A 26472-nucleotide genomic window follows, 5' to 3' on the forward strand; every position below is an offset into this window, starting at 1 on the left:
CTGCGGGAAGCACCGGCGCTCCCCCGCCGCCGACAGGCCCGGCTGCCGGACCGGAGCCCCCGCGCCCCTCCTGCCCTTCACAGGAGGAGGAACGCTGGGTCTGCCTCCCGCGGCGCCCCGTCCCCAGGGGGCGCGGGCAGAGCTCGGGTTACGGCCCCCTTAAAACAAACAAACCCCCCAGCAAACACCGCACACGCTGGGGGGGGAGGGAACAAACCGCCAAGAGATTAAAAAGTCACCTCAGAACAAACACGGGGAAGGGGAAAAGGAGGGTGCGAGTGTGTCCCCCCCACGCCACGGGGACGGGCCACCCCCGCAGGGTGAGACCCCCGCCCCGCGCGCCAGGTGAGGCGGCGGGCAACCGCCGTAACGGCCGCCGCTTACCTGCGAGGGCCCGCCCTCAGCATCCCATGGCAGCCCCGTCCCGCCCCGTCCCGCGGCGGGCAGAGGGGCTCCCGGTTCTTTGTTGCGCGGAGGGGAGCGGGTACGGATCCCGTCAGCTCATGTGACGCGGCAGAGCTCGGTATCCGGGGCTTCTCCTTGGTTTTTTTCCTCCCCTCTTCCCCCCCTCGCCCCTGCCCGCCCTCCGCCGGCGCTCAGGGCAGGCCCCGCAGCCGGGCGCGGGTCTCAGGCCCGACTGGCTGCTGGCAGAGCGGCGGGGGAGGAGGAGGAGCCGCCGGCGGGGCGGGCTCCCTCGGCAGGGCCGGGCGCGGAGGAGGGCTCTGGCATCTCACAGCGCTGCCTGGAGGGGGAGGTGGCGGGCGAGGGCGCTGCCCCGCGCCCCGTCGTGTGCCGTGCGCTCTCGCCGGCTCCCGCTCTCGCCCCTGTTTCCTGAGAGGAGGTGGCGCCGGGAGGCCGCCCTCCCCCGGGGCCTTGGTGGGACCGGCCTGTGCCGTGGCCCGGCAGGCCCCGCTCCGGTGCCTGGCTGCCGCGGCGGCGGGGCAGAGGGAGCCGCTGTGGGCCGTGGGGCAGGCGCCGGCTTCCCTAGACGAACGGCTGCTCGCCGCCCCACGGCCACGGCGGGGTCAGGTCGGCAGGGTCTTCACCGGCCTCCTTTAGCTTAGAGGAGCAGTGGGTTTGTTCCCCTCTTGAGGCTGGTGTTGCCGCACTTGGGGCCCTGATGCATAGGCCTGGGCCTGCCGCAGCAGTCTGGAAAGTAAATAAAAACGTAATTATGTGCATTCTAGTTGGGACTCGCAATAAAAGAGAGGAAAACCCCTTGTTTTCTCTAGAAGAGATGAGAGAAATAGCAGTGCTGAGTCAGATCAGCATCCTGCCTCCAAGAGTGCTGAACAGACAAACCCTAAGACAGACTGTTGGCTCCAACAAGCAGACGGTGTTGCTGCCCCAGAAGGATCCTCCATGACTTAGTGGTCCTGTGGTTGGGCACTTCCCAACCCACAGCTCCAGTCCAAAGGGGTTTTCTTTAATGCTTTGTCTTCTTCTTTTGAACCATGTGAAATTTTCTACATCATGTAGCAAGCATCCAGCTCACTTCTTCAGACAGCATTTAGTCATCTCCTTTTGTTTGCCAAGCTGCAAGTGGAGGGCAAAGAGAGACCACCTTTCTGCAGCTCTTTAATGACCCAATAGGCCATTTTTTCTTCACAAGCCAAGTCTGAAAAACATTACACCACCAAGCCAGGCCATATATAGGAAACACAGATGACATTTCCATCAGAAATGCGGACAGCTCAGAAAACCTCGGACTCCTTCATCAAATACAACCGCAAATTCAATGAGCAGCTTCACTGCTGCTCTAGTCAGTCCCAAGATTGCTCCTACACTGGCATTGGCTTTGTGGACACCACAATTGACACTAAAAAATGCCACCCTGCAAGCTATTATAGCACATACACAAGAACCTACAGACCATAAAACTTCCTCTATAAAGCGGATGCAGTAAGACCAACAGCCATCCAAAACGCATTGAGAAGCTGTGAGATTCAGCCAGCCCTGCAGATATTGTTGCACCTGCTCTGAGGAGAGCACTGGGTGCTCTGCTTTATCCTGCAAGGTCATTCTTCCAGCAAAATAGATACGAATTCACTACAATGAGGATAGGACAGCAACAACAGCAACTTTTAAAAATCACTTTTCAAGGGATCAAGGTTTATTTTGTGTTTGTCTAGTGCAATCAAAATTAACAGGGACTGGCAAAATCTCTGACCCCATTAGCTTTCTGCAAATTTGTTATTCTGCTTTTTATTTTAGAGTCTCTACTGTAGCATTTCTCTCCTGAAACCACGTGCCCCTGGTAGCGATAATATTCCACGTTAAAATCCACACATAAAATAATCTTTTAAATTACTGTCTCCGAAAGATTTTTTTTCCCAGTGCCTCTTCTCCTAACCTTCAGGCTCTCTCTTTCCCAGCTCATTACAGGAAGCAAATCCGCAGATGAAAACACATGAAATAGAACCAGATACAGCCAGAACATCAAATATGAAATACGCCAGTCCTGCTCCACAGACAGCATAATCAATGCCCTTCCTCCCACAGCAAAACCACCAAAATTCTTTGTTCCTGCGTGTACTCGTCCCAAATCTCTACAGTTCATCACTTCATCCAGCACACAAGATACCCCCGCAGAAACCATTTGAATGAAACTAAATAATTGCTATCTCAGAACGAGCACGTACAGCCAGCCAACAAAGGACAGAAACACATACTCGTCATTAGGAGAGTATTTGTCAGACAGCAACAACTCGAACCCCTCAATCCTTATCCCAAAGGAGACCTATAAAATGTTCCCAAAAGATGAAGTTTGGAATTAAAATTTATAATCCCCAGATAATAAAGCTCATGAATTTAACAGAGACGTGTCCTTCCTAGCCCATTACAGCCTCCCTTGCTGACTTCTCCCTTTGTCACCAGCACAAACAACCCTTTTTTGCTAGTGGTCCAGCAGAGAACCAGTGGGCTGTCAGTCACTTCTGCTCACACCCCTTGCTGCTCCATAGGTGCTCATTTTTTTTTTTTTTTAAGTAGTCAAATTAATTAATATAATTAGATTAAACTAAGAGCAATTGCATCTAACCTGTAGTTAGCTTGAATTTTGCTGCTTTCTGTCAGAGCTGACAGACAGACCCTGAGCTCAAAGGCTTATTTGCTTTTTCCAGCTCTATCGGTTGATCTAATAAAAGATACTACCTTTCACCACAAACCTTGCTTCCCTAGGATTTTTAGATCGTCACGACTACACCACCGCTTTTAATGTCTTGCTTGCTTTAACCAATTTTTCTAGATTCTCTTATCTGTGAAATGGAATATGATAAAAAACATTCTGTTCTGTATCGATTCTTACACTGTTTTCATAAACTTAATATCCAAGTATCTTCTAGGACTGTATTAGCTGATCTGACTAACATCTGTCACAACGAGGGTTTGTTTTTCTTCTTCTCTCGTCAAGAAGAAAATGATGCATGGAGCAAAGTGTTTTGGTTTCTTGATTTTTTTTCTCTTTCTTCTTTTCTTGTTGCTCTGTGTTTATACGAGAGAAAATGAGGATGACGGCAATTTCTGTGATAAGCCTTATTTCCCAGGGAAGTTAATTTCAGAGCGTTGAGCCACCCATAGAAAGATGTCTCCTGCACAAAGCAACATTTTAATATATCATTCCCCACCAAATAAAAGCTAATCCATATTCTTGACATTTGGGACAGAAACTTCCTAGGGAAGGAACGGCATTTCCCTTTCTCCAGAAAAAGAGTTTCAACCCATGAACCTTGGTATGTGACGTTCAAACAGATTGTTGCAGATTATTAACATACAGGCCAGCATTCTATACAGTTATAAATAAGAAAATCTGGAAACCAGGAAAAGTAACATGCCTTTTAATTGCACTGAGGCAGATTATTATAGGACAGCCTGGAGGTGAAATGGTGGAGACAGACTATTTCATGCTAAAAATAGAATTTACTTATGTGTAAAGAATTGCACTGCTCTTCCTCAGAGAGGAACGCTGAACAATCCCACGTGTCTAAAAAGGCAGTAGGTACAGCATACAAGCTACTGAAAGATAGAATCTGAGGTGAAGAGAGGAATCATCTGTGCTCAAGCACTGAAAGCAGAAATACCAGAAGACCTCAGGGAGACAGTAGACAGCAGATTTAATATGTTTTTGCAATGTGATATGGCAGCAAAAATCATGCAGTTAATTTAATTTGGGGTTGTAAAGCCAGAGACCTCTTCTGAGAGATATAGGCAATAGTCCCAATTTTTAATATAGTGATGAGACCGCAGTTTGAAGACATGTTCAGTTCTGGACAACTCGGTGCTAGCTAGATGTCAACAACTTGGAGGGAAATAAAAAAAAAGAGAAAAGAGGAACATAAAATGATAAAAAAGCTGGAAGGGATTACAGCGTGTGTAGGTTGGCCAAATAACAACTGTGAAGAACATCACGGGAATTGTGTATGAGAACTTCAGGGGTGCAGAAACACCAGGGAGCAAGAAAGACTGTTTAGGGTTGTCTGGGGGAGTATAAATGGTATAAATGTAAATTAAATTAAGCAAAGGAAATGTTAATCTACAAGACTGCAAGATGGCATCCCAGAGGAGTTCCTATCACCTGATTCGCACAAGACTAGAAGGAGCAAAGCACACAAAAAACCACATAAGAAACCCTGAGTGCAGGAAGGGATTCAATGAGGACAATACACCTTTGGGGACATTTAACTGCCCACTGAGTGAGACACCTGCAGAGAAATAGGTCTCCGCTCAGTACATGGTGGAAACTCTTCCTTTTCTACACCATTACTGGAGATGCTTGTAGACCAAAATAACCATGCTTAGTTCCAGCAGGTAACCATGGAGGAGCGCTGTATTCAGAGGGGCTGGGGGGGGGGGGGCGGGGTGTGGAGGGAATTTTCAGAATTTTGCACTTTTACCACTGGGATTTTCTTGAGAGATCACTGGCTCATCATCTGGTAAGGACAGCAGTGATAGCACTCCTGTGTTTTAATAGTCACCATAACATTCAGACCCTTGAGTAGATGTTCTGGACAGCACTCACCTCTCCCAAGAAGTCTGTGGCATCCAGATACAGCAGTTAATTGGAATGAAAAAATCAGGCTTTCTTACTCCTTAGTTAGAGGGACAAGATCAACACAAGTCCTTTTTCTAACATAGTGAGAAAGCTAACTTCAACTTGTACCCATAACACCGTTACATCACTCTGTGCCATCATGTATTCTGGCCTGCCTGTCATACAGAAAAGGAGACCTGACAGTACTATATGTTTCTCCCAAGCAATGACTGATATATCACGTTGCTGCTCATCTTGAATGTGCCACATACACATTGTTCGGGGTGGGGGAGGAGGGGGAAGAAAAAAAAAAAGCCCAAAGAATGTAATGAATGTTCTACAAAGGGGTTGAATGCCTTTTCTTCTTCGGGTAATATTATTTTAACAACACCCCTCAGGGAGGTGTGTGCAGTGATAATTATAAGTTCAACCATACACAAAGCACACCAAGGTATATTCCCTCACAACCGTTGACCTTAAATGGCCTTTCTCTACATAGAAATGTCATGATCTTCATGAAGGAAACTTCTTATTTATTGAAATGAAAAAACATGGCCTAACATGCATAACCATACAGCAAATGTAAACGTACTAACATTTGGGTTTGAGATACTCTTGTAATGAGTTGCTGAAGCATGTGATAAAATTAATTCATCGCACCCCCCCTAGTTTATCACGAGCTTCTGACTGTTTCACTTGCACTCTGCCTAATGGCCCATATTCCTCAGGACAACATATGCTACAAACCCCGCTGTAATTTCATGCTCTTACCTTGCAGGCTATGTTAAAAAAAAATTAAAAATTAAAAGGAAGTGTTTTCTCCTTTCTCCGTAAATGTGGCTCTTGTCTAAGTGCTAGGACAGGCACTGTCAGCTCTGAAAATTCAAGATTAATCAAGCAATTACGAATTGATATCTAGTGACTTATCATGACTGGAAATGAGAGATGCTGCATTCATTATAGCTCTGCAAGAACCAAAAATAGCTAACCTGATTTTTATGGACGGCAAGATTATTTCAAATCTTTTGGGGAGGAAAAGAAGAGCTACAGCTCCTTCTATTATACTGTTGCATATGTTTTTTTTTTCAAAACCCACATCTGCGTTTCACATGTTGCTTAGCAAAGGGCTGGTCTGTACAGAGGGCCATGCTGGAAGAGCTGCTGTACGTTGAATTCACACCTTGCCTTGACCCAAGTGAGCCTGAAAGTGCAGAGAAAGCCCCAGGGAGCAAAAGCCAAGCTGAAGTTTTACTTTCCCTTCCCCATGTGCTAGCGCAGCACAGCCCTGCTTGAATAAACAACCCAACCGAGCAGGAATTACATCACCTCAACGCTGTGGTTTCCTTTAAACATTAAAAAGAATGGCAAGTATTTCCATTCACGTAATTATCAGCATTATCACCTCTCCTTACACCTCCTTCTTCTCCAGCATCCAGCTGTTGGGACTTCCCTAACCTCCTTTCCTTGTGAGCGGAAAGTGACATTGCAACTCTGCTGCGTGCTCTTCTTTGTCTAAACCCTCTTGACAAGCTCAGGAACTTTTTCAGCAGTCAGGAAGACTTTATAGAGTGGATGGGCAGCAGCTCATCACATTCCCTGCATAAACATTTATTTGGGGAACTGCATACATAATTTAGCTTTCCATGGTAATTTGGCTCTTATGAGATTTCCTTATTGCCAAAATGGTGGATACTTCCATAAAAGAGAGGCAGTAACTTCTCCTGCAGCTCTGCTACCTCAACAAATAGACCTCAGCCAGGCATATGTGAGCCTGATCGAAACCTGCATGAGAAGTCAAAAATTAAAAGCGAAGTTCTGCAGAAACTGGTGCTGGTGACTCAGGAAGAAACTTCTTTGGTTTTTTTTCCTAAACTATAAGGAGCTCAACAGCTCCTACTCACCCAGCTACTGGCTCCTACCTGGACAACCTAATACAAATAACACAGGAACCTGAATTTTGTTCCCAACTTTATCTCTGACTATCTGCTATTTTGGAAAAATTGTTTAACTTCCTGAGTCACCATTTCTCCATGTATGAAGCTGAAATGTCATACTGAGCGTTGCAAGGACATTTGAAATATTTCATTTTAATGGCACATGTCCACGCCAAAAACACTGTTAGTGGCATTATTACACTAATTCCCTCACAGGGGAGGGAAGCTCACTGTGGCACAGGTATTTTGGGTACAATTATTACCCCTGGAAGTGCTCAGATATCATTGCATAAAATTGTAGCCAGACAAATCTTTCAGATGGAATAGAAACCAGAGGCCCTGACTAGTTATTAAAAGACATAACATTTTGAAGAAGCCCATATGTTAGCTTTTCCACATTCACCCTGTTCCAATTTGGTTAATTACATTCTGACTCCTTAAAGCAGGGTGGCTGACCTGCCTGGCCCTACCAGCTGTGTATCCAAATCTTCACGTGGCCCAGAGCAATGCAACACGACCCACAGATTTCAAAGAGCTGACGGAAGAGAGGAGCTCTAAGAGACATTAATGGGCTTCCTCCAGAATGGGGCAGTGCTGGTGTGCAGGCTGTGGCAGCCCCCTCCTGCCTAAATGTCCCTCACCTCAGGAGCTGAGGACTTGCCCTCCTGTGTCACTTCTCATGGGACTTGCCCGGCATTGTTGAAGCGCCGTGGCGCTTTGTCCCCAGGTGGCTGTGTCGTCACAGCGTTGGTGCTGTGAACCTTGTGTATCCACAACTGGTAGTGCAGGGTGGCAGCTAAAGGCCTGGTTATTAATAGTAAAGTACCTAGTAACATACTAGTTACTAATAGTAACCTGCATTTCTATTTTATTGTTAACTAAGAAAAACATGTTATCTCTGACAGTAAGTGGAGGCTGGCTTGCCCTAGAATCAAGAAAGAGAAGACATTAATGGTTCACATTCTCCTCTTCCATTGGAGATCAGGTAGATACTGGTGCTCTCTGACTTCTTCCTTTTTTATTTATTAGCTCTTAATGATCGTTCACTGTGGACAGCAAATCTTGACCACCACAGAATCCCAAAACACAGAAAGGGCAGTATCTGAGCCTTCATCAGCTTTCTGATACAGCGAAGAAGAGGAGCAGCATATCCTGCAGAGGATTTTATCACCACTGATACACAGTAAATTTTCCCAAACTCAAGATAAGATGCAGTTTTCTAACAGTGAAAGAAAGTGGTGGCAGCTCCAAGCAGCCCTCAACATCTGGCCAATTTTGCATTTCAGATGCCAGTCTGACCCCATGATGGTGTCAGCAGCCACCCTCCTGTCCCTCACATGGGCAGCCCTGTGCCAAGATGCTGGTATCTGATGAAGCTATTTCTCCAGACTTCATGGATGCACAGGAAGGGGACCTGTCCTGTCCTCAAGTCTTCACAGGTGCTGGTGGCACCTGGGCTATGGCACAGAGTTGTGAGGGGTGCCAGCTGCAGGGGTAGAAGACAGTCATGGCTGGTGACGTTCTACATGGCTGTAGGTGCCCACCTCTTGTAGTCTGTGGTCTAGGGACTACCAGGGGGATGTGGGCAGGCAGGGCACAGGAAAGGGAGCAGAGAGGACCTAGGGCACCATCTGGTGGCTTCACTCACTGCCTTCCCTAAATCCCTTCTCACAGGGTCAGAGTTTTGCATGGCCAAGGGCTGAAGAAACATCAGGTCTTCCCAAGAGACAGCCCAGCAGGAAGAAGAGACCTCTGCCCTTGGCCCAGACTCGCACACCCTCAGGGTACTGCTGCATGGGACAGGAGTCCAAGCTAGAACAGTAAGAACCATTTCATTTGGGTGCTGTTCAGCCAAGCACCTCCCTTGATAAAGAACCAGCCCCAGCTGGGTCTTCAGACACTATTGCTATACAGATGATGAATGGTAGCGTCACCTCTGAGAAGGAACAAGAAGACAGAAGCGATGAAGAAGAACACATTGGACTACACCTTGGACATACATTTCATTGTCATTATCCACCACAACAAGGTCTTTCTTGTCTATAGATAAAGGCAAAATATAGTTGCCGTGTTTCATACAACAGAACAGTACCCACGCAAGAGATTTCTGCAGAAAAGGAGGAAAGCAACAAACCAACCAAGTGCACCCATTTTCTTGCCTTCCCAAACTAGGATTTGCCGTAGAGCATTGCAAAGAGGTTGTTTTAAAGGGACTAGATGACCTCAGTGTCACCAACACCTTCTGCAGCAATACCAGCTCAGACAACTTGGCAAGATGATCACGGTGAGAGATTGCATCTCTCAGGACCAAAGGTTCATGCCTGGTGGAGAGGGCAAAGGGTCCTGGTGCTAACATGGCACCTCCTTTAGAAGGCAGGCACTGTACTTCCACCTAGACCACAGCTTACTTTGATACCAGGTCTCCACTTCCCTGAAATCCTGTCAGTGCGAAGGGATAATTCAACACCTGGGAATCAAAGATTATACCACCATAACCTGGGAGCATACTCTGTGCGTAAGAGCACCGTGCTGGGGGACGCAAGTGGAGCTGAGGCCCTTAGGAGCACAGTTTTAAAGAGGAATCCGTTCTCAACATTCCTTTTAAAGCAAAACGTGCAGAGAAAACACAAGCCAGTCATCCCTTCTCAGCTTTGTGGAGCTGATCTTTAATTTATCTTTTGGGTGGGGTTTTTTTGTGTTTTGGGTTTTTTTATTTTTCAACACTTAAAAATGAACTCCTTTCCTTTTGCTAGGAATACTCATTTTCTGCATCTGTTCTTACAGGCCATTCAGCCAGGTAGGACAAAAAGACCAAATGACTGCCTTTCTCCTGAACGGATCTCTGCTACAGAGTAGCTATGCCCATATTATATAAATCATATTTCCTAGTCAATCCTACCTGTGCCTGGAGGCCTTTCCTCATACCTCCTTGGACAACTCCGTATCATTTGCAAACATCCCTGCTCTCATAGTCTTCTGCTTTATACTTCTCTCTCTCACGCACTCCGATGCTACTGTGGCTGCCTGTGGTGCACGGTGCCAAAGAAGCGATATTAGCTTGTGGCTACGTGGCTTCAAAACTTCCTTTATCTCGGGCAGCAGCCTTTTACCCTTCCAGGGCCAATCCAAAACCCATTGAAATTAACACGATGACTCCCCCTGACTTGCGGGAGCTTTGGCGCACAGCCCAAATCCCCAGACTTGCTGCTGTTTCTTGGACATTTTTACTTTTTCACTGAATTGATCAGAACCTGGTGCGATTCTTCCCATGCTTTAGCACTGACTGTTCTGGAATAGCCTTTTCTATTCCAAATACCTTTCTTCCTCTCATGTTGCATTTTAAACAGCTTCAGCTACTTAATATAATATATAGAATTGTTCAGGCATGAATGTGAGTAACACGCTATTTAAAGAGTTAACAGAAAGACAAGACAAATCAATTCACTGCAAAGTGAGATTCTTGCCAGGAAATTTCCAGTAGCACCCAGTATTTTTAGCATTCATAAAATTTAAAGAGCAAACCACAAAAACTAAGCAATATTTTGAAAGTTTTCACTTTTCATCTAATCCACCAGCTTCTGTTGAATATTTTATTGCCATACTGCAACATATTTATAATTCATCTCATAATTTCTTCAGATTTGCTAAGGAAAGGCATTTTCATACCTGTACAATCCTCTGTAAATTCTTCTATGAAAACAATTGGTTTCTGGTGAACACTAAAATTGTTGACTTCAAAAATATTTATTTATAATTGTTGCAATCATTTAACAAATGGGAAACAGGTCTAATAAGCCATGCTGTCTATTCGTTGCTCTTTCTGAAATGAATTCCTCAACACTGGGAAGAGAAAAAGCATTTTCCTGTGGTTAAATAAAGTCCAAATTGCATGTTTGAAATCTCTTCTAATAAAAAGAGCAAAGCAATAAGCGGATTATCTCTTTAAACATAGTATAGGAAGGCTGGAGGCCCCGGAGACATTTTCCATAGCCTCTATCTCTGATGCATAGCAACATTATCTTCAAGTAGAGAGGGTCCTATGACCCTGGAGCTCAATTTTAATTTGATCTTCTTCTTTAAAGAGGTTTCTATGATTCCTCTCAAGTTGTGCTGCATATTCTTATTTTGGGTTGGTTTTGTTTGGTTGCTATTTTGTTGTTGTTTTTTAATCTGAGATAAAACAGCTTCAGCTTTTTGATCCACTAGTTTGATCGTGTTATATGGATATTTAACGTAACCTCTTGCCTACCAGAACTAGAATATGCATCAGCACAAATGGCAGGCAAGTTCCAGCTGACAGGAGAGAGAAGAGCTTGAATAAAAATTTCACCTCTAGGGCCTCCTTCCTTCCTCCCTCCAGTTGTTCTGAGTTTCAGAACTGGCCTACCTGGCCGAATAACATATGGGGTTGGGGGAAGGAAGCCTTATACCCTGGGTGGGAAATACTGGCCAGCTGAAACAAAGGCAAACCTACTGGTTTTGGTGGGGCAGAGGTACCGTGCCTGCTCCCACAGGGGCTCAAAATTCCAAGCGGTACTAATGCTCATTGCCAAGAAGAACAGGAAACTGGAGGGTTCTGCTTGAACTTCTCCGGACAGGAACCTGGCCCCAGACCCGCTTGGCGTATGCAGCCCCGGGAAATGAGTTTCTTCAGGTTCCCACCTCCTGGTTCTTCTTCCCTGTTCTGGAGAGGGCACTGCCACTGAGACATGGTGCTGGGCAGGGATATTTTCTGTTTTCCTTTCCTCCATCTTTATTTCTGTCCATGCATCCACTCCTCACCGTATACTGCTGATAGCGCTGAAGGGAAAGCATTTACTCGGAGGCACTGATTTGAGTCGGCTGAGTATGGTCACAGCAGGCATCTGTGACTACTTGATGGGATTAGCAGATTATGAGAAAGCATGTTTCACTGTGGGGTTCCTGAGAGGGGAAAAATGGGCAGGTGGATGCTGGGATCTCAGTTAAACTATGCATGAAGGCCTGATGGCCATGTCAGGAAAGCCGTAGGCATGGGATCAGACGAACTGCTGCAGGTCAGGATTGGAAGATCAATCCAGCAAGCAGGGAGGTCTCTGGATTGTCCTCTCATTTACAGAAGATCGAGATTTAAGTATTTCAGCCAAACCAGGTGAGAGAAGCCTCCACAGATCCCATCTGCACCTTTTCTAAGGTACTTGTGAGTGCTTGGCAAAAGCAGCTTCTCTTTTGCATCTGCAAAATAGCTTTACAGCATCAGTGCAGACTGAGCCCCAGCAGGAGTCAAACAGACACATTCTGTTGTTAATGAAGGGCAGTTTAGAAGGAGCCAGGGTTTCACAAGTCCCTCGTGGTTGTGCCCTGAAGTCGCTGTAGATCTCTGGGGAGGTGAGTAGTTCTGCTGAACAGAAAGATGTCTGGTCCTCACAGGGTCAGATTTTCCCTGCTAGATATTCTCATACAATGTATCACAGGATTCATCTAGAGTTGCTTGCTTCTTAGGTGTCTGCAGAATGACGAAAAGGAGAAAAAAAGAAATGGAGGAAAATTATTCAAAAGAAGATGAATTGATTCTTAATAAGCAGACACTGACATTTGTTCTGTTAGAGATGGCTATAAGTGATCCACGGAAACGGAAGCCACTACAGTGAGAAATGTTGCTCCGCCAGAGACGAACGTGACTAATACAGCCCAAGGGATAAAGATGCCTCCTCTACTTGTCACTCTACCCCAAAAAAAGCTGTCAGACAAGGAGGGGAGGGAAAATTGGACTTGGTAAAAAAATAAATCACTTTGGATTCTGTGAAGGAGGAATTCCCTGACCTCCTCAATCCTGTTTCTTCAACAGTTGAGTCTATTCCTCACAACCGTTCCTTGTGTAGACAAGGCGCTGACAGACTGATATTTTAAGCGCTGCATGGCACAGACCTGCTGTAAGCAAGGTTACACAGCAAGCAGCTGAAATGCCACCGGGTGAAGGAAGCCCTACCTACACTGGCATTTTCTCTGTCCCACCACCAAAGGGAAACTTTTTACGAATGTGCTGAGTGCAGGCACCTCCAAAACATGCAGGATTAACCCTTTGCCACCCGGGCTGGCTGACGGCCCGGTGAGACAGCGCGCAAATACTCTCGTTTCAGGGGCTCTCTGTCCCGCTCCCTTCTAGGGCTCCCGCTCTATGCGCTGCTCCCCAAAGCCAGGGCTGGCCTGGACACCAGCAGCAGAATCAGCCACCATTCAGCAATCCCAGCTCCCACTCGCAGGCCAAACCCACTGGCCCAGAAGTCTCACTTTTAGAGAAAACTCACTGTTATATTCTGGCACAGCCAGCTGGAAGACAAGTGTCCCACACAGTCACAGCCCAGGATGATTGAGAGGGAAGCTGATTAAGGTGCTTGCAACAGGAGTGGAAAGTGCAGTCAAATTCTCCTGTGCAGAAATAACGCAGCCCTGCCACTCACGCTTCCTTCTGACCAGCACAAGAACTGAGGACACTTGTTGGTGTTCGCTCTTGGTGTGAGAGCTCATCCCAGCTTCTCTCTTTGCTTTCTTCTCCTTTGTTTCTCCCATCTCTGCTTTGACCCTTACCCAGCCCTGGCTGAGACTGCCAGCGCCAGACCCACTCACACACAGATCCTCCTTTGCTCTTGCTTTGATCCTGCTCTGTTTTACAGACCTGCTGCCTCCTGAAGCAGCAGTTGAGTGGTGTGGGCCACACACAAGCAATTCAGCACAGTCCAGGCAGTCCCACAGTAGGGAAAAAAACCCCACACCTACTGCATCTCATCATCCAGACTGAATCATTGTGAATGGGGCAGCTGATAAAGGTATACAGAAGAATAAATCAGACAGGGAAAAGGGATCAGGACCTACTGTTCTCCCTAACCAACTAATTCAAATTGCAGCAAGAACACAAAACCGGGGACGCTATCTTTTCCATAGCATATGATGCACTGGAGTATAAGACAGCCTATATAAAACAACCCACCCTTCCCATCAATAACCTCATACCTACCGCTGCCTTTACTACCACCAACCACTGTGGGCCACAGCAGTCACTGCAGGAGGCCAGTGGCTTTGGGACCAGACCACATGGCAAGTAGCTCTTACACAGAGGTGGCTGCTTGATTTTAGATCACCTTTTCCTAAAAGGTGGAAGCTGTGAAAATGCCTGAGACACTAAAATACTGTCCTTCCTGAAACAGAGGGATGGTGCCAACTGAAGCTCGCACCATGGTCCACACTGCATGGGAAACATGGGGAGCTCTCCCCAACAGGACACCAGTGGCAGGAAGCAGGAGGCATTTTTCAGGAACATTTTCCAACATTAGAAGGGTAAATATAAGTTTTAAGCAGATAAGAGGTCTGGATGGGAAAAAGAACAACAAAGTTCTGAGGACAGGAAGGAAATGTTCCCTGGGTTGCCTGATGCAAGTTCTGTCCCTAGGAATCAGCTGATGCCTGGCAGGGCAGAGGGCTGCATGGGCCTCTGGACTGATTCATGTGGCCCCCACAACTGATCTGCATGTTCCAAGTTGCAGCTACTTTCACTGAGTGGATTTAGTTCCTTATCTCAAGCTCATAAGTCCCAGCCCAGCAAGAAGATCCAAGCCCAGAACGTACCCACACCACCTTTTCCTGAGCTCCAGAGCTGACAGAGACTGTCTCAGCCCAACCTCTATTCAGACCACCTTACCGTCTGCTACCGTGAAAGGACTCTCAGGTGGCTACTGCTGGTGAAAGCAAACTGTGTCCAGGGTCTGCCCTGGGTGCACAGACTCCTCTACCCCAGAGGACTTCCCAGCTGTCTAAATAATCTGGAAAGGGCAACAGTGGCGACCAGCATCTGCCCAACTCTCCACGAATGTCTATCTCATTCAGGGGGAGCAGCGACACCAAACCCCTCAATGCCTTTCAGCGTATGCCACACAGCAAAGTATCTGCATGAACACAGGGCTGCAGGAGCAAGGGTTCTGCCGCAACAGGGATGACAGGCCACATGTGCAGCCCAGCTGGTGAGTGGAGGCCACGTCCCGTTTTCCCCCTTCGGTGGGACTGGAGACACACACACTGCCTGCTAGGGCCATGGCGACTCTGTGGGTTTTCTTTCCCCATGTGCCCAGTGCAGAAGAGAACTCTCCAAAAACAGGGCCCCAGCCCTTACCTTCCCTGGAGGACTCTTTCTGGGTGACAGGTTGTTTGTGTCGTTCTCAAGGACAGAATAGACATCAACGTGCTGCAAATCCAGGCTCTGCACAGGGAAGAGAGAAGAGAGCAGGGGTCAAACAAATTACTTAGGTTTAAGACAACTTATTTTCCACTGGCTTGTTCCACATCTCGTGCCTGACATTTTTTAGGAACCCCTGCCATTTCCAAAATGTTTAAGTTCCTGACCTGAACTTGGGCAAAAAGAAAATCCTTCTCCCCTGAAATCTTTACAGTGCAACTGCATCATCTTCCTTTTTCAGGCTCACAGAGGTGGGCTTTGATGTTACCTACCCTGTGTAAGGCAGTGGAGAACAATGCCAATGCCCCTGCCTTTGCTCCAAATTGTCCCAGAATGCAGAATAAAGACTCTTCTGCCACAGGATATCGTGCACCATGGGGACCACAGGTAACCAACAGTGTTCTGCATTGCCCAAGACTCTCTAGGTGCCTGAGCTCTTGCTCATGGTTATTCTGGGCACACAAGGGTGAGAAGAGAAGTGAGGCTGAAGTCCTGAAGCACTGGGGGTGTTGAAAATGGGAAACTCTAAATTGGGCATGATTTCTATTTATTTTCTATGTTTGTTTTGGTTTTTTTCTTTTTCCAAACCAGAACTACCCTTTCTTCTTAGAGTGAGCAAAGAATAATAGAAAAAAAAATCAATACACTCCCAGGCCCTCAAAGACACCTGTGGTCCCACACAGCTACACAGAGAAACACACATACACCCGCTGGTCCCCCAGGTAATTGTGTCAGAGGAGATGTGTGTCAGTTTGAGTGATGCTCCAGATCTGCCTGGAGGATCAAACATAACAATCCGGAGGACTTTTCCATGTGTGTTTCAAGGATGACAGCAGGTTGCCAAGGTGGCTGTTTCTCTGGCAACAGGAAGATGGGAGGAGCTTCATCCGCAAGAGGGGCAGATGGTATTAGTGGAGAGATTGCGAAGGATCGAGATGCTCTGCAACACACTGAAGAGGATGAGCAAAACATGGGGGCTTGATTCTGGGGCAGCCAATTGCCTGACCCCCCCATCATTTTGCTGGGAGTTGCAGCATCTTTCAGGATTGTGGCCAGCAGGATGGTGGTTTGAAGAGGATGACAGAGGAGCAGCATTTGGGATCAGGGCTTGGAACAAACAGGCACTCAGACAGGAGGGGCCTGTGCTGAACGGTGCACCAGACAGCTCTCCCATTCCCAAGCTTCCTCCAGGAACAGTCGAATTATTTCACCTGCCTGCTTCCCACTCCCAACAACCTGCTTTCCTACAGCAGCCGTTCCCAACTATTCATATGTGCACATGTGCACACACAAAAAATCCCATTTCCCGATCCTCATTTTCAGTTCTCTTTGTGATGCTCGCAGCGAGGACCTCGTCCCATGTGCTGCACTCCCAGCCGCCTGGCTCTGCGTCGCCTTGACAGGACAGGCAGCAGCCTCCTCCACTGCTCTAGTCTAAAGAAGGATACTTTTGGCATTTAACCTCCAAAAAAAAAATTCCCTCCCTTCACGAGCCCTCTTCCCGTGGAGGCTGTTGACAATGCTGGTCCTCTGCTAGCCAGCTGGAAAGCCGGTGTCTCCAACCGCCATTTGCAAATTAATTACTTTTATTTGGTGACTGACCACCTGCTACTGTCATAGCAGAGGCACACAGGCCTCTCTCCTCCCTGCTGGCAGATGCCTTCCCGTTCCTGAGCAGCCTCGTCTTTCTCGCATTGGGAAAAGCTCCTGTGCTCTGGAACCCGCCTGCACCGCAGGAGTTCTGTTTGCTGCTCAAAAAAGCTTGTTTGAAGTGTAAAGCGGATGAAGCGAGTCCCTCAGATTGTTGTTTCCAAGCTGCTCATTAACCAGGCAGCTAAGCTGGAAGATGGAGTAAAATACAGGTTTGGGTCCAGGCAATGCAATGGGGTAGAGCAGCTCCGGGGCTGCAGGAGGACAAAGAGGTCTAGGAACACTTTGCAACGCAGCAGGAACAAAGTGGGTGCCCAGGGCTTTTTGCTGCCTGCTGCTTTTCACTGCATACATCCACTCCCAGGTACCAGCAGGTAAACTGGCACCTGGAAGAGCTGATGGGGAAGGCATCTGCTCTGAGGGATGTTCAGCAGCATGGCTTTGCAGAAGGTGTTCTGGGACTCTTCCCATGACAGGGTGAGCCTTGCTGCTGTGTAGGGTGACACAGAGTGTTTAATGAGCTGCCCCAGGCAGTCCCAAGCCCTTAATTCGATGTCCAGTGCTGCCTCCTGTTGCTCCTGCTCCCAGCCTGCAAAGACACTGTGGTTCCCTGTCCTCTTGCTTTCCCCCACAAATAGCACATCTGGCACATGCTGCTCTCCCGTCCCATCACCTAATCTCTGACCTTCTTTATCTCATCACTTAGAATTACTTCACACTTGTCCTTTCCTTTTCCTTGCCTTAGCTTATCCCAATTTCTGTCCTCTCCATGAATTAAGCACTAAGTGTTCAACACTTAATTTAATACTAACAGGTTTTCACAACATACCTTGTTTCAAACGCGGTTTGCAGGGCTGGGCTTACACCATGCAAAGTCCCAACAGAATTTAGCAGTGGGATACCAGATTCATCTTTCAAAGGAAATAAGGTTTGTTGACCACTCCCCTCACTTGTCCTGAGGGCCCATCCAACGCAGGGTTTCTATCCCAGAGCTCTTGCCCTGTCTCCCCCATTAACTTCCCTGCTACACCTCAGAACCCCACGCTGCCCCCTCCTCAGCTCGCTGCCCTGCTCTCTCCCCATGTGCCATGTCTGCAGCAGGAGCTGCTGCTTCGTGCCTGAACGAGCCACCCACAGCAGCTGCTCCACCGTGAAACACCCTCTGGTGGGTGGGCTGGTATCCCCCAGCATGCAAATGGTCTGAGGCTGCTTGTGGCTCTGCCAAAGAGAGCGGAGCCACCTGCCCTGCACACCGGGCTGGCCACCAGCCCCACACAGCTGGTGGGTGATTCAGGGGGTTTGGAGAAAGGCCGGCAGGGCCAAGTCCATGGGGCGGCTGCAAGCACAGGGGCCCAGCCTGCTCCAGGACTGCCTGTGCCTGAGGCTGGCTTTGCTGGCTTCCTAGATTAGCCTTAGCGGGGCCTCCTGAACAGAGCAACATGATGAAACATGTAATTAAGATGGAGCTAAGGATGCATGACGAGGCCGACTGAGCGAGAAATGGATTTGACTTTTTTTTTTGTCTCCTCGCAGAAATCATCCACTTCAGCAGGAAACTACCCATTCGGATTTTTATAAGCCCGAATTAAAAAGAAATTACTTGATACAAATGAAAAGGTTTATAACCTGCAACCTCCTTTACCCAAAGCATTGCTTTTTTTTGCCCAGAATAAACATATCACATGCAATACATAGAGCTTTATTTTAAAGCTCTACTCCAAAAATTAAAGGGCCAAAAAAATGGTGCCCTCCCCTGTGAAGTGAGAATGAGAAGGGGGCAGACCCATCTTCTTGTTTGTATCTTCCCCCTATCAGGTCTCCTGCCTCCTTGGCAGAGCTTTGCTCCTCTCTGTAGTACATTCTCCAGAGCTTCGCTTTGTTTAGTTTAAATGATTAATGCAGCAGTGCTTACGGGTTTTCCTCGGAGAGACTTTTCCAGCTCTTATAGACCTCACAGTCAGAAAGGTTTCCTAATATCCAGGCAGCATCCTTCTCTACTCACTTTCATTTTATTCCTCCTTGTTTGTCCCACAGATTATGGGGTAAAAAACCCAACCTTCCCTCCTTAGAGGAGCAGCCCTCCCATGGGAATAAAAGGAGCAAAGGGAATCCATTTTAAATGGAGCTGGGTGGGTTGTAAATGCGATTAGGGGTCATGGTTACTTGAGGTAGCTGAGGTCTGGGCCTGATACTTCAGAAGAGCCACTCCAATCCTATTACCTATGACACTGTGGCTACTGGGCTCAGAGAGTGGGAGCAGTCGGCGTTTGCCCATTTGGGGAATGGAAATGGAGATCCTATGCAATGAAAGGGGAAATGGTCCAAAAGAGACACTCCCTTCACTTTCTTCCTTCCCTTTTCCCCTCAAGAGCTAGTCACCCTGCTCGGGACTGCAGTGCCACTGTGACACTGACATCAGCGAAGGTGTCACAGCAAGAGCTCTAAACAGCTGTGGTTGTTGGGAGGACCACTTCTCTCTGCCCCTTTACTGAGTCGTCATTCTCCAGCTGGGAAGGGCATGTCTTTGAGACACTCTACAGTACACAGTGGGGCTGAGATCCCCCGTTCCTTCCTAACCTGTGGAGACCCATCTACCTCTACTACCAGGAGCCCTCTCTGGCCCCACACGTGCTGCTCTGTGCTGCCATGGTGCTGGCAGAGGCAAAGGTGCTGCCTGGCAGGGCTTTCGCACTGGGGAGGCCACGAGTGGGACCAGGATGGATACACGCAACAGTCACAGAAGCAAGGTCACCAGTACCAGACTGGTACACACATATTGCTTACGTTTCACATCATGACGCTGGTGCTGTCTGTACCATGGCAGGGCAGGGAAAGGAAGGGTTGCACCGTGATGTGGGCAGATGGGATGGAGGGTGATTCTGGTACTCACGTCATAGACAGAAGAAGGTGGTGGTGGTGGTGGTGGTGGGGTGACTGGAGGGGGCTGCGTTTCCACCTTCTGTCTCAGGATGTTCAGCTGGTTCCTTCTGGGGCACAACACCTGGTCAGGACAAGACACTCAATGGCACATTTGGAGAAAACACCATCTCCCCAAAGATGAAGAGAGCACCAATGTCATGTCAAAGCTAGCTGCTCGCACATCCCCCGAGTGCTTCCACAGCAAAGACTGCTGGCACTCTGCATGACACGGGCTACTCCCTTTCCTGACCACAGGGTAAAATGGAGGAGTCTGCTGACTTAACACGGGAGCAGTGAAAAGAACTGGGCTCTGTGTGCACACAGAAATCACTTCCACTGCTGAAACTTATCTGGACAGAGGATGTAAGTATTATATCTAACAATGCTCAACAATGCTGTAGGACAGGGAGTAAAGCAGGGCCCAGTTCAAAGTGTGTGGTGAAATTTCAGAGCGGCAAAATACAGTGACCTTTGTCAGGATTTGGCCAGAAAGCTTTGGCTAATATGTGGAGTCTAGAGAAGAGCACCAGGTGACCATTAATGACAACATATAGTCAGTGACACACACCAATGTGTAAGCCTGGCATGGAGTTGAAGGAAGAAGGTCTCTTCCTCTGAAATGTTTCTTGTTTCAGATGATTTCTCCTTGAACACATTCCATTCATGCACAGATAAGGGTTAGCCCTGCTCAGCAAGCAAGAGAGGAGGCAGAAAAGGCAGGAGGTTTTGCTAAGTATCTCTGTTCTAATTCTGAAAGAAGTGGGATGATTATATTCACATCACATGAAAACGATGAACTGCTTTCCAGTCCATTAGTAACTAAGGAGGATGCTAAATAGCTTCTCTTAAAGATAAACATTTTAAAACCAGCAGGTCTGAGCAAGCTGTGGTGAGAAATACGGGCTGTGTTCTGCAGGAGGGCACGTGTAATGACTGCATGGGCCCCATGGAGAGGCCGTGGGTCTGAGACTTGCTGGCCCACCTCAAAACCTAGAGATGCCCATCAGCAAGTCATGACAGTGCCTCTCCCCTTATCCCTATGGAGATGCTGTCTAGGCCAGCAGACATGGGGGCCTGTCTCCAGCCAGGTCACTCTGCTAGTTACACTCCTTCCTCCCTCATCAGACCGCCTGCAAGGTAAATCTCACGAGATTAGCAGGTCTGCCAACTTCCGCCATTCTGTTTTCAACCTGACGATCTCTGACAGGGTGTGCTGAAGCCTGATGCTCCTTGGAGTCGTAGCACTGTACCAGCAGCACGGACTCCACATAAAAATGCATGCACAGAGTCTGCTGTCATGGTGGCAGAGAGCAGCTTGAATGAGTAAATATGGAGCATACTCTAGCTAGAAGACAACAATCTCCAAATTCAGATCTAAAAGACATAATTTTTTTTTTTTTAAGCCAGCCTTGAGATCTCTGGAAGAATGCAGAGGGTGATATTTGAATGCTTGAGGGTGGCAGTACTAGGAGCAGTAGGTTTTCCCCAAATAACAGGGATTCCAGTATCATGACTCCAGAGCTTTTTTCCACAGGCTGCCTGTCACCTCGAGATCTTTCAGCACTACTTTTGGCTTTTCTTCTGCTGTGTCCTTTCTTCCCCTCTCTTGGTTTCCCTTCTGTCCTCAGCTACTCATCCCAGGTTCTACTTCCTCATCCATCTGGTCCCAACGTGTGCCCCTGGTCTGCTCACCTGAGGGGCCCCGTCAGTCCAGTCTAAACACCCTCCTCCAAGCTCCAGTGCTTCCTCACTCTGGATTGCAGTCCCAGTTTCCCTTGCAAGGCTCATTCTTCCAGGTTCACAGAATCACTGCTGTTGGAAGTTGCCTCTGGAGATTGTCTAGTCCAATCCCCTTCTGCTCAAAGCAGAAACAACTAAAGCAGGTGGCTCCTCAGGTCCTTGTCTCTCTCTTTTTTTCCAGTTAGTTGGGACTCCCATAGAGGCTTCCTTGTGATCCTTGTCCTGACCTTCCCCTCTCACTCTGTTTCAATGTTTTTTTTGCCAAACACCTGCCCAAGGCTCTGGTCACCATCCCCTCCACAGTGCAGATTGTTCTTCTTCTATGGTGGCCAAGACATGGCTCAGGAACGCAGTTGTACAGTCTCCCCGCAATGAGGTCACAGCACCAATCTTGAAAGAGGATTAGAAATGGGGGAAGTCTTGCCCTCCTCCTGCCATCAGGGCTGCAACAGACTCACTTGTGTGCCCAGGACGTTACTTGTCTGCCCGGCACCACGTGGAAAGGCAGCCTCACACGGGCTCCTTTAGACAACTGAGGGGCTAAATCGACAAGAGCCAGGACTGAGCAGGCACAAGCTGCAATTTTCCAAAGACTCATCACAAGGCTACATCTCCTTGAGTAGTCTCAGGGCCAGCACACTGTTAGTGTGACTTCTTGCCCTGTGTCAGATCCTTGCTCTAAAGGAGAGCACGCTGGAGTCAAAATGATTACTAGAATTTCTTTAATGGACAAATCAATAACTCGTTTTGTCTTTCCTGTAATCTTTTTTCTCAGAAAGACTGAACTTAATAAACCTGAGGCAGACACTCAGCATGGAAAATTTCAGCATGGGGACTTCCAATCCAGCCAAGTTAGAAGCAAGTGAAATAAATTCCTAGAATCTGGTTATAACTTGCCTTTCTTTTCCACAGAAGCAGAGCTGTTGCAGCGATGCTCAGTGCAGCAAGAAGAACGGTAACGGTAACAAGGATTTCCCACCTATAAGAGGTTTCTACGTACCCTGTATCTGTAAGAAAGAATGCAAAAGATTCACAGCGTGAGTGGAAGTTACAATCCTGCTGCATTTTTAACCCTGGAAAGAGCCTTGAGAGGGCTAAAACACAGAAGCAGTGCAGAATATGGTGGCACAGAGGCACACACCCTTCAAAAGCTAGTCTGACTGAACAGAAAGCAGGGTGCAGCAAAAGAATCACACAAAAGAGGCAGGATATGAGCAGCTGCACTTAGTGTAGATTAGAGAGAAGTGAGAAGACTATGAGAGCCAAGCAAGGTGGTAGGTAAAGGCTGGCAAAGGTCTTTAGTGATAGGGGCAGAAAGGCAGACGGTGGAAAGCATGCAGGCTACACAAACTAGCAAGGTGGATGCTGTGGGCACCCTCTGACCAGTGTAGCAAAGCTATTTCACCACAGCTCTTTGCATTTACACTTTCTAAGAAGTTTTCCACACCCAGCATTCAGTAATACAAATCCAGAATGCAAGTCCTTATCGCTTTTCTATAACATTCCTCTTACCTTGACATTAAGCTCTCCCTCGCTTTCCAGTCTGTGCATTAATGCACAACCGATCCCTTATACCATATGGAAAATGGGGAGATTCCAGTGAGCCCCTAACCTGTTTGTGAGCTCCTAACCTGTTCATCCGACTACAGTGAGCACCCTAACCACTGATCTTGTGTTCAGCTGTCTCTGTTACACTGCTGAAGGCCAAACCACACTGCCCCCTGAACACTGACACCTAAAGGCACTGTCTGAGCCAGTGCCTGGGGTCCCTGGTTAGACCCCTACTTTAATCCTGCTGTTCCCAGGAAGCTGCAGCCGGGCAGATAAAAATTCCTGCACCTTCATGTCCTCATCTGTGCATCAGAAACAGCAGCACAGGTCACCTGTGTAAAGCACTTTCAACTCTGATGGCATTAAGAATTGGGCATAAAATATTATTCCCACCTGGCTTCATAGTATATTTGGGTGAAGAAGAGCAAAGATCATATTTTCATAGCCAGATCCAGCTGGTTTTTAATTACATGTCCCTCCATTCTGGTTGTTCACTTACCTCTAGCAAGGACAAACACTCCCTTTCCCATTTTCTGGATGTGATTCCATTTGACCTCGCAGTAGTATGTACCAGTAGAAAAGGTGTTTCCGGGTGGCATGATTCTGTGGTCGTAAGATACGGTAGCAGTCGTATTCTCTTTTCCAGAAGGGATGGCTACATTTTCTGACCTACTATAGATGGATGCTTTCTGGCCCAGTGAATTTATCCAGTAATAGGTGATTGAAAATGTGGTGTATTTCGGTATGTAAGGGAAGGTGACTTTACAGGGGATGGATATCCCTTCCTTGAGCAGTGCAACCTGGATTGGAGGATTCTGCTGTACATCGACATCTTCCCCTGTAAGGGTAATAATTGTTAGTAGCCACCTAATACCACTTTAAGTCAAGAGAGGACTGCTACCCCAAAGACGAGATTGCACAGTGAAAATCACTGTACGTCAGGAAGTGCGCCCACAGCATGCAGTGTTGGTCCTTGTCAGAAACTGAGTGATTCAGAGCACGTGCCCTGTGTGATCTGCCACATCTCTTAGGTAATTGCTGTGTGATTTGCGATAGCCTGTTGCATTCACAGGCTTCCCCTTTTCCCTTGTGAGCTCCTCCGTACAGCACCAGCACGCAGCGAGACAGGAAATGAAGCGGGAGGTGAAGTGATTTTTGCAGTGCTGTGAGGCTGTATTTACAGCGGGTGAATAGAAAGCAATTCTCCAAGACAAATGCTGGCTGGACATCTCCCGAAACTCCTGAGTTACAAACCTCTGCTTGGGCATCTACATATTCCCACATGATGACTCCACAGCAGCGAAGGTGCTGTACACAAACAGGTGTTGTTGGTGGGACTGTGTGTTTCGGAAGCACAAGCAAGGAAGGAAATTGCATATTCTGCATGGGGGTCGCATACTGGGGCCACGAGAAATAAGACACAGCTTAATCATTCCAAACTTCTGCTGCTGTAAATGGGCAGCAAAGTGTGAGACTTAGTGCTAGATATGGGAACTTGATGCTAGATATGGGAACTATCTGCAGAAGACCACAGATCTTCAGTATCTGTACGTGACAGTATCTTAGGCAGAGAGATGGGAGATCGTGCCCTTCATGTGCTTCCTCCTCACACAGGCAGGGCTGCTGGAAGTGATCCATCACTGCAGTTCAGTAGACAATGATGTCGGGGAGTTACAAGAGACGATGAATAAGCACAGATGAGGAACACACCATAGTTCATCTCTCTGTTTTGTTTAATAAAAATATAAAAAAAGCTAAGAGTGAGCCATGGGCTAGTAAGGAGCTCTGGGGTATAGGATCTCCTTGGCTTCACAGCTAAATCTGGGTTTAACACTCCGGATCTATTTGTTTGGCAGCTGACATAACACCACATACAAAGCAATCTAAGAGAAGGCTTGTGCAAACCACCGTTGTCTTTTAAAAAGGGGAACTGGAAATGTATGCAGAAGTCATCTTACAAAATGAAGGCTCCTTTCAGAGACATGGAAATATAAGGGGAAAAAACCAGCAGAGAGAGAAAGTAGGGGACAGGCAGGCTTTTCCATTCATGCTTTTGATGGGATTCCCTGGGGTTCTGCATCTATGAACAGGCTCATAACAAGGCATTAAAGCTGTCACAGAGCACAGCCAGCCTTGCTTTCCCGTCACCGTGCACTAACGCTGCATCGCAACAGCAGCCTCACCTCTGCACAGCGGGACTCGGCGTCGGAAAAGGCAACTCGGACTCGGCGCTACTGAAAGCCGAGTGCCACAGAGAGTTGTGGGGGGCAGCAAGGGAGGGAGAGCACGGCCACTGTCCAGAACGGACTGTCAGAGAGTAACATCCATTAGGGCAAATCCTCTACAGACAACATAGGCAGGGACAATAACCTGAGAGTAAGGAAGAGCTTAGGTTACACCACTAGAAAAAGGCTCTTAGCTGTAAAAGCAACGGAGATACAGCAGTCCTGAGGGACACGCTCATTTGTTGTGAGCGCGCAGCCCTGTGTACACCAGATACAATATTATGGAAAGGAGGTAACAGACAATCCTGCAGGCACTGCAGGAGTGATAACCCGAGCAGTCTCGGCTGGGCCTTATTTTCTAAAATCATTCATCATCCTTCTCTCTACCCAGCAGAACACACATGAATATAGTTTCTATACAAGACGTGTCTGAGCACTGCTGTAACAAAACAGAGGAGAGATCCATCTTTTTACAGTATCCCAGGAGCCATTAGCTTGAGAAGAACATGCCAGGGAAAAAGCCAAACCATTTTATTTAGGTTATCTAACCCTTCTCCCATGTTCCTCCTTTCTTGAGGATTCTCTCGCTCAGCTTTGAAATGCTTTAAAGACAGAAATAGCAGCAGCGTGCGAATTCCTAGAGGGGATCTCTGGAAATTAGCAAAAGATAGCAGCTGGAAATGCTCTACTATGAACAAACGTGAGAGTAAACAAAAGCAATAAAAAAATTGGTTTTTTTACCTCCACACTGAAGCAACCAAAGAAACAGGAAGATGGCTTTTAGATGAGAGGCCATGGCAGGGGCCAAAGGCTGTAAGAAAGCAAGTAGACACGAAGATCCAAAGGGCAGAAGAGATGGGGGTTTGTCAGGTATTTCCACACCCAGGCAGCTGGTTGATCCCCTCTCATGGGTGAAGGGACGGGCAGGATGGACACACACTGCTTTTGGCAAGCTCTTCCTGGCAAATGCGGGCTCTTCTGCTTTTCGGTCAGGCTCCTCCCTGCACTGGGGTCATTTCTCTGTGATATTGCGATGGTGTTAAACCTACCAGCCGGTGACCCAAGATCAGACCATAAGCTCCATAACGCATAGAGCTTTGTCTGCTGATGACTGTGAAGTATCACGCGCATTTAAAGCAAACTTTGCCCCCTTCCAAAACAACCAAAGCCACATGTTGGGAATACAGAAAAAAAATGTGCCTTGATTGATGAAGATTG

General features: G+C 47.5%; 2 protein-coding genes across 7 annotated transcripts in view; both read right to left on the reverse strand.

Moving 5' to 3' along the window:
* The window catches only part of TCF20 (transcription factor 20), a 130812-nt gene extending 130224 nt beyond the window's left edge, over positions 1 to 588 (reverse strand). For 4 of the 6 annotated variants that reach the window (XM_082061680.1, XM_082061679.1, XM_082061678.1 and 1 more), the window contains exon 1: positions 385 to 588. The gene's annotated coding sequence lies outside the window, so the exon portion shown is untranslated. The remainder of the gene's footprint in view (positions 1 to 384) is intronic. The other 2 variants (XM_082061682.1, XM_082061681.1) reach the window with 1 other exon arrangement.
* Positions 589 to 9020: 8432 nt separating this feature from the next.
* Positions 9021 to 26212, reverse strand: NFAM1 (NFAT activating protein with ITAM motif 1). The gene is made up of 6 exons (XM_082057483.1): positions 25996 to 26212; positions 23529 to 23867; positions 22376 to 22485; positions 19710 to 19820; positions 15107 to 15193; positions 9021 to 12448 (listed from the first exon to the last, which is right to left on the reverse strand). Exons 1-6 carry the CDS (start codon positions 26048 to 26050, stop codon positions 12389 to 12391), a joined length of 762 nt encoding a protein of 253 aa, XP_081913609.1. The 5' UTR covers positions 26051 to 26212; the 3' UTR covers positions 9021 to 12388.
* Between the last annotated feature and the right edge of the window lie 260 nt (positions 26213 to 26472).

This window comes from Streptopelia decaocto (genome assembly GCF_964273445.1).
Source record: "Streptopelia decaocto genome assembly, chromosome: 1".
Lineage (NCBI taxonomy): Eukaryota > Metazoa > Chordata > Aves > Columbiformes > Columbidae > Streptopelia > Streptopelia decaocto.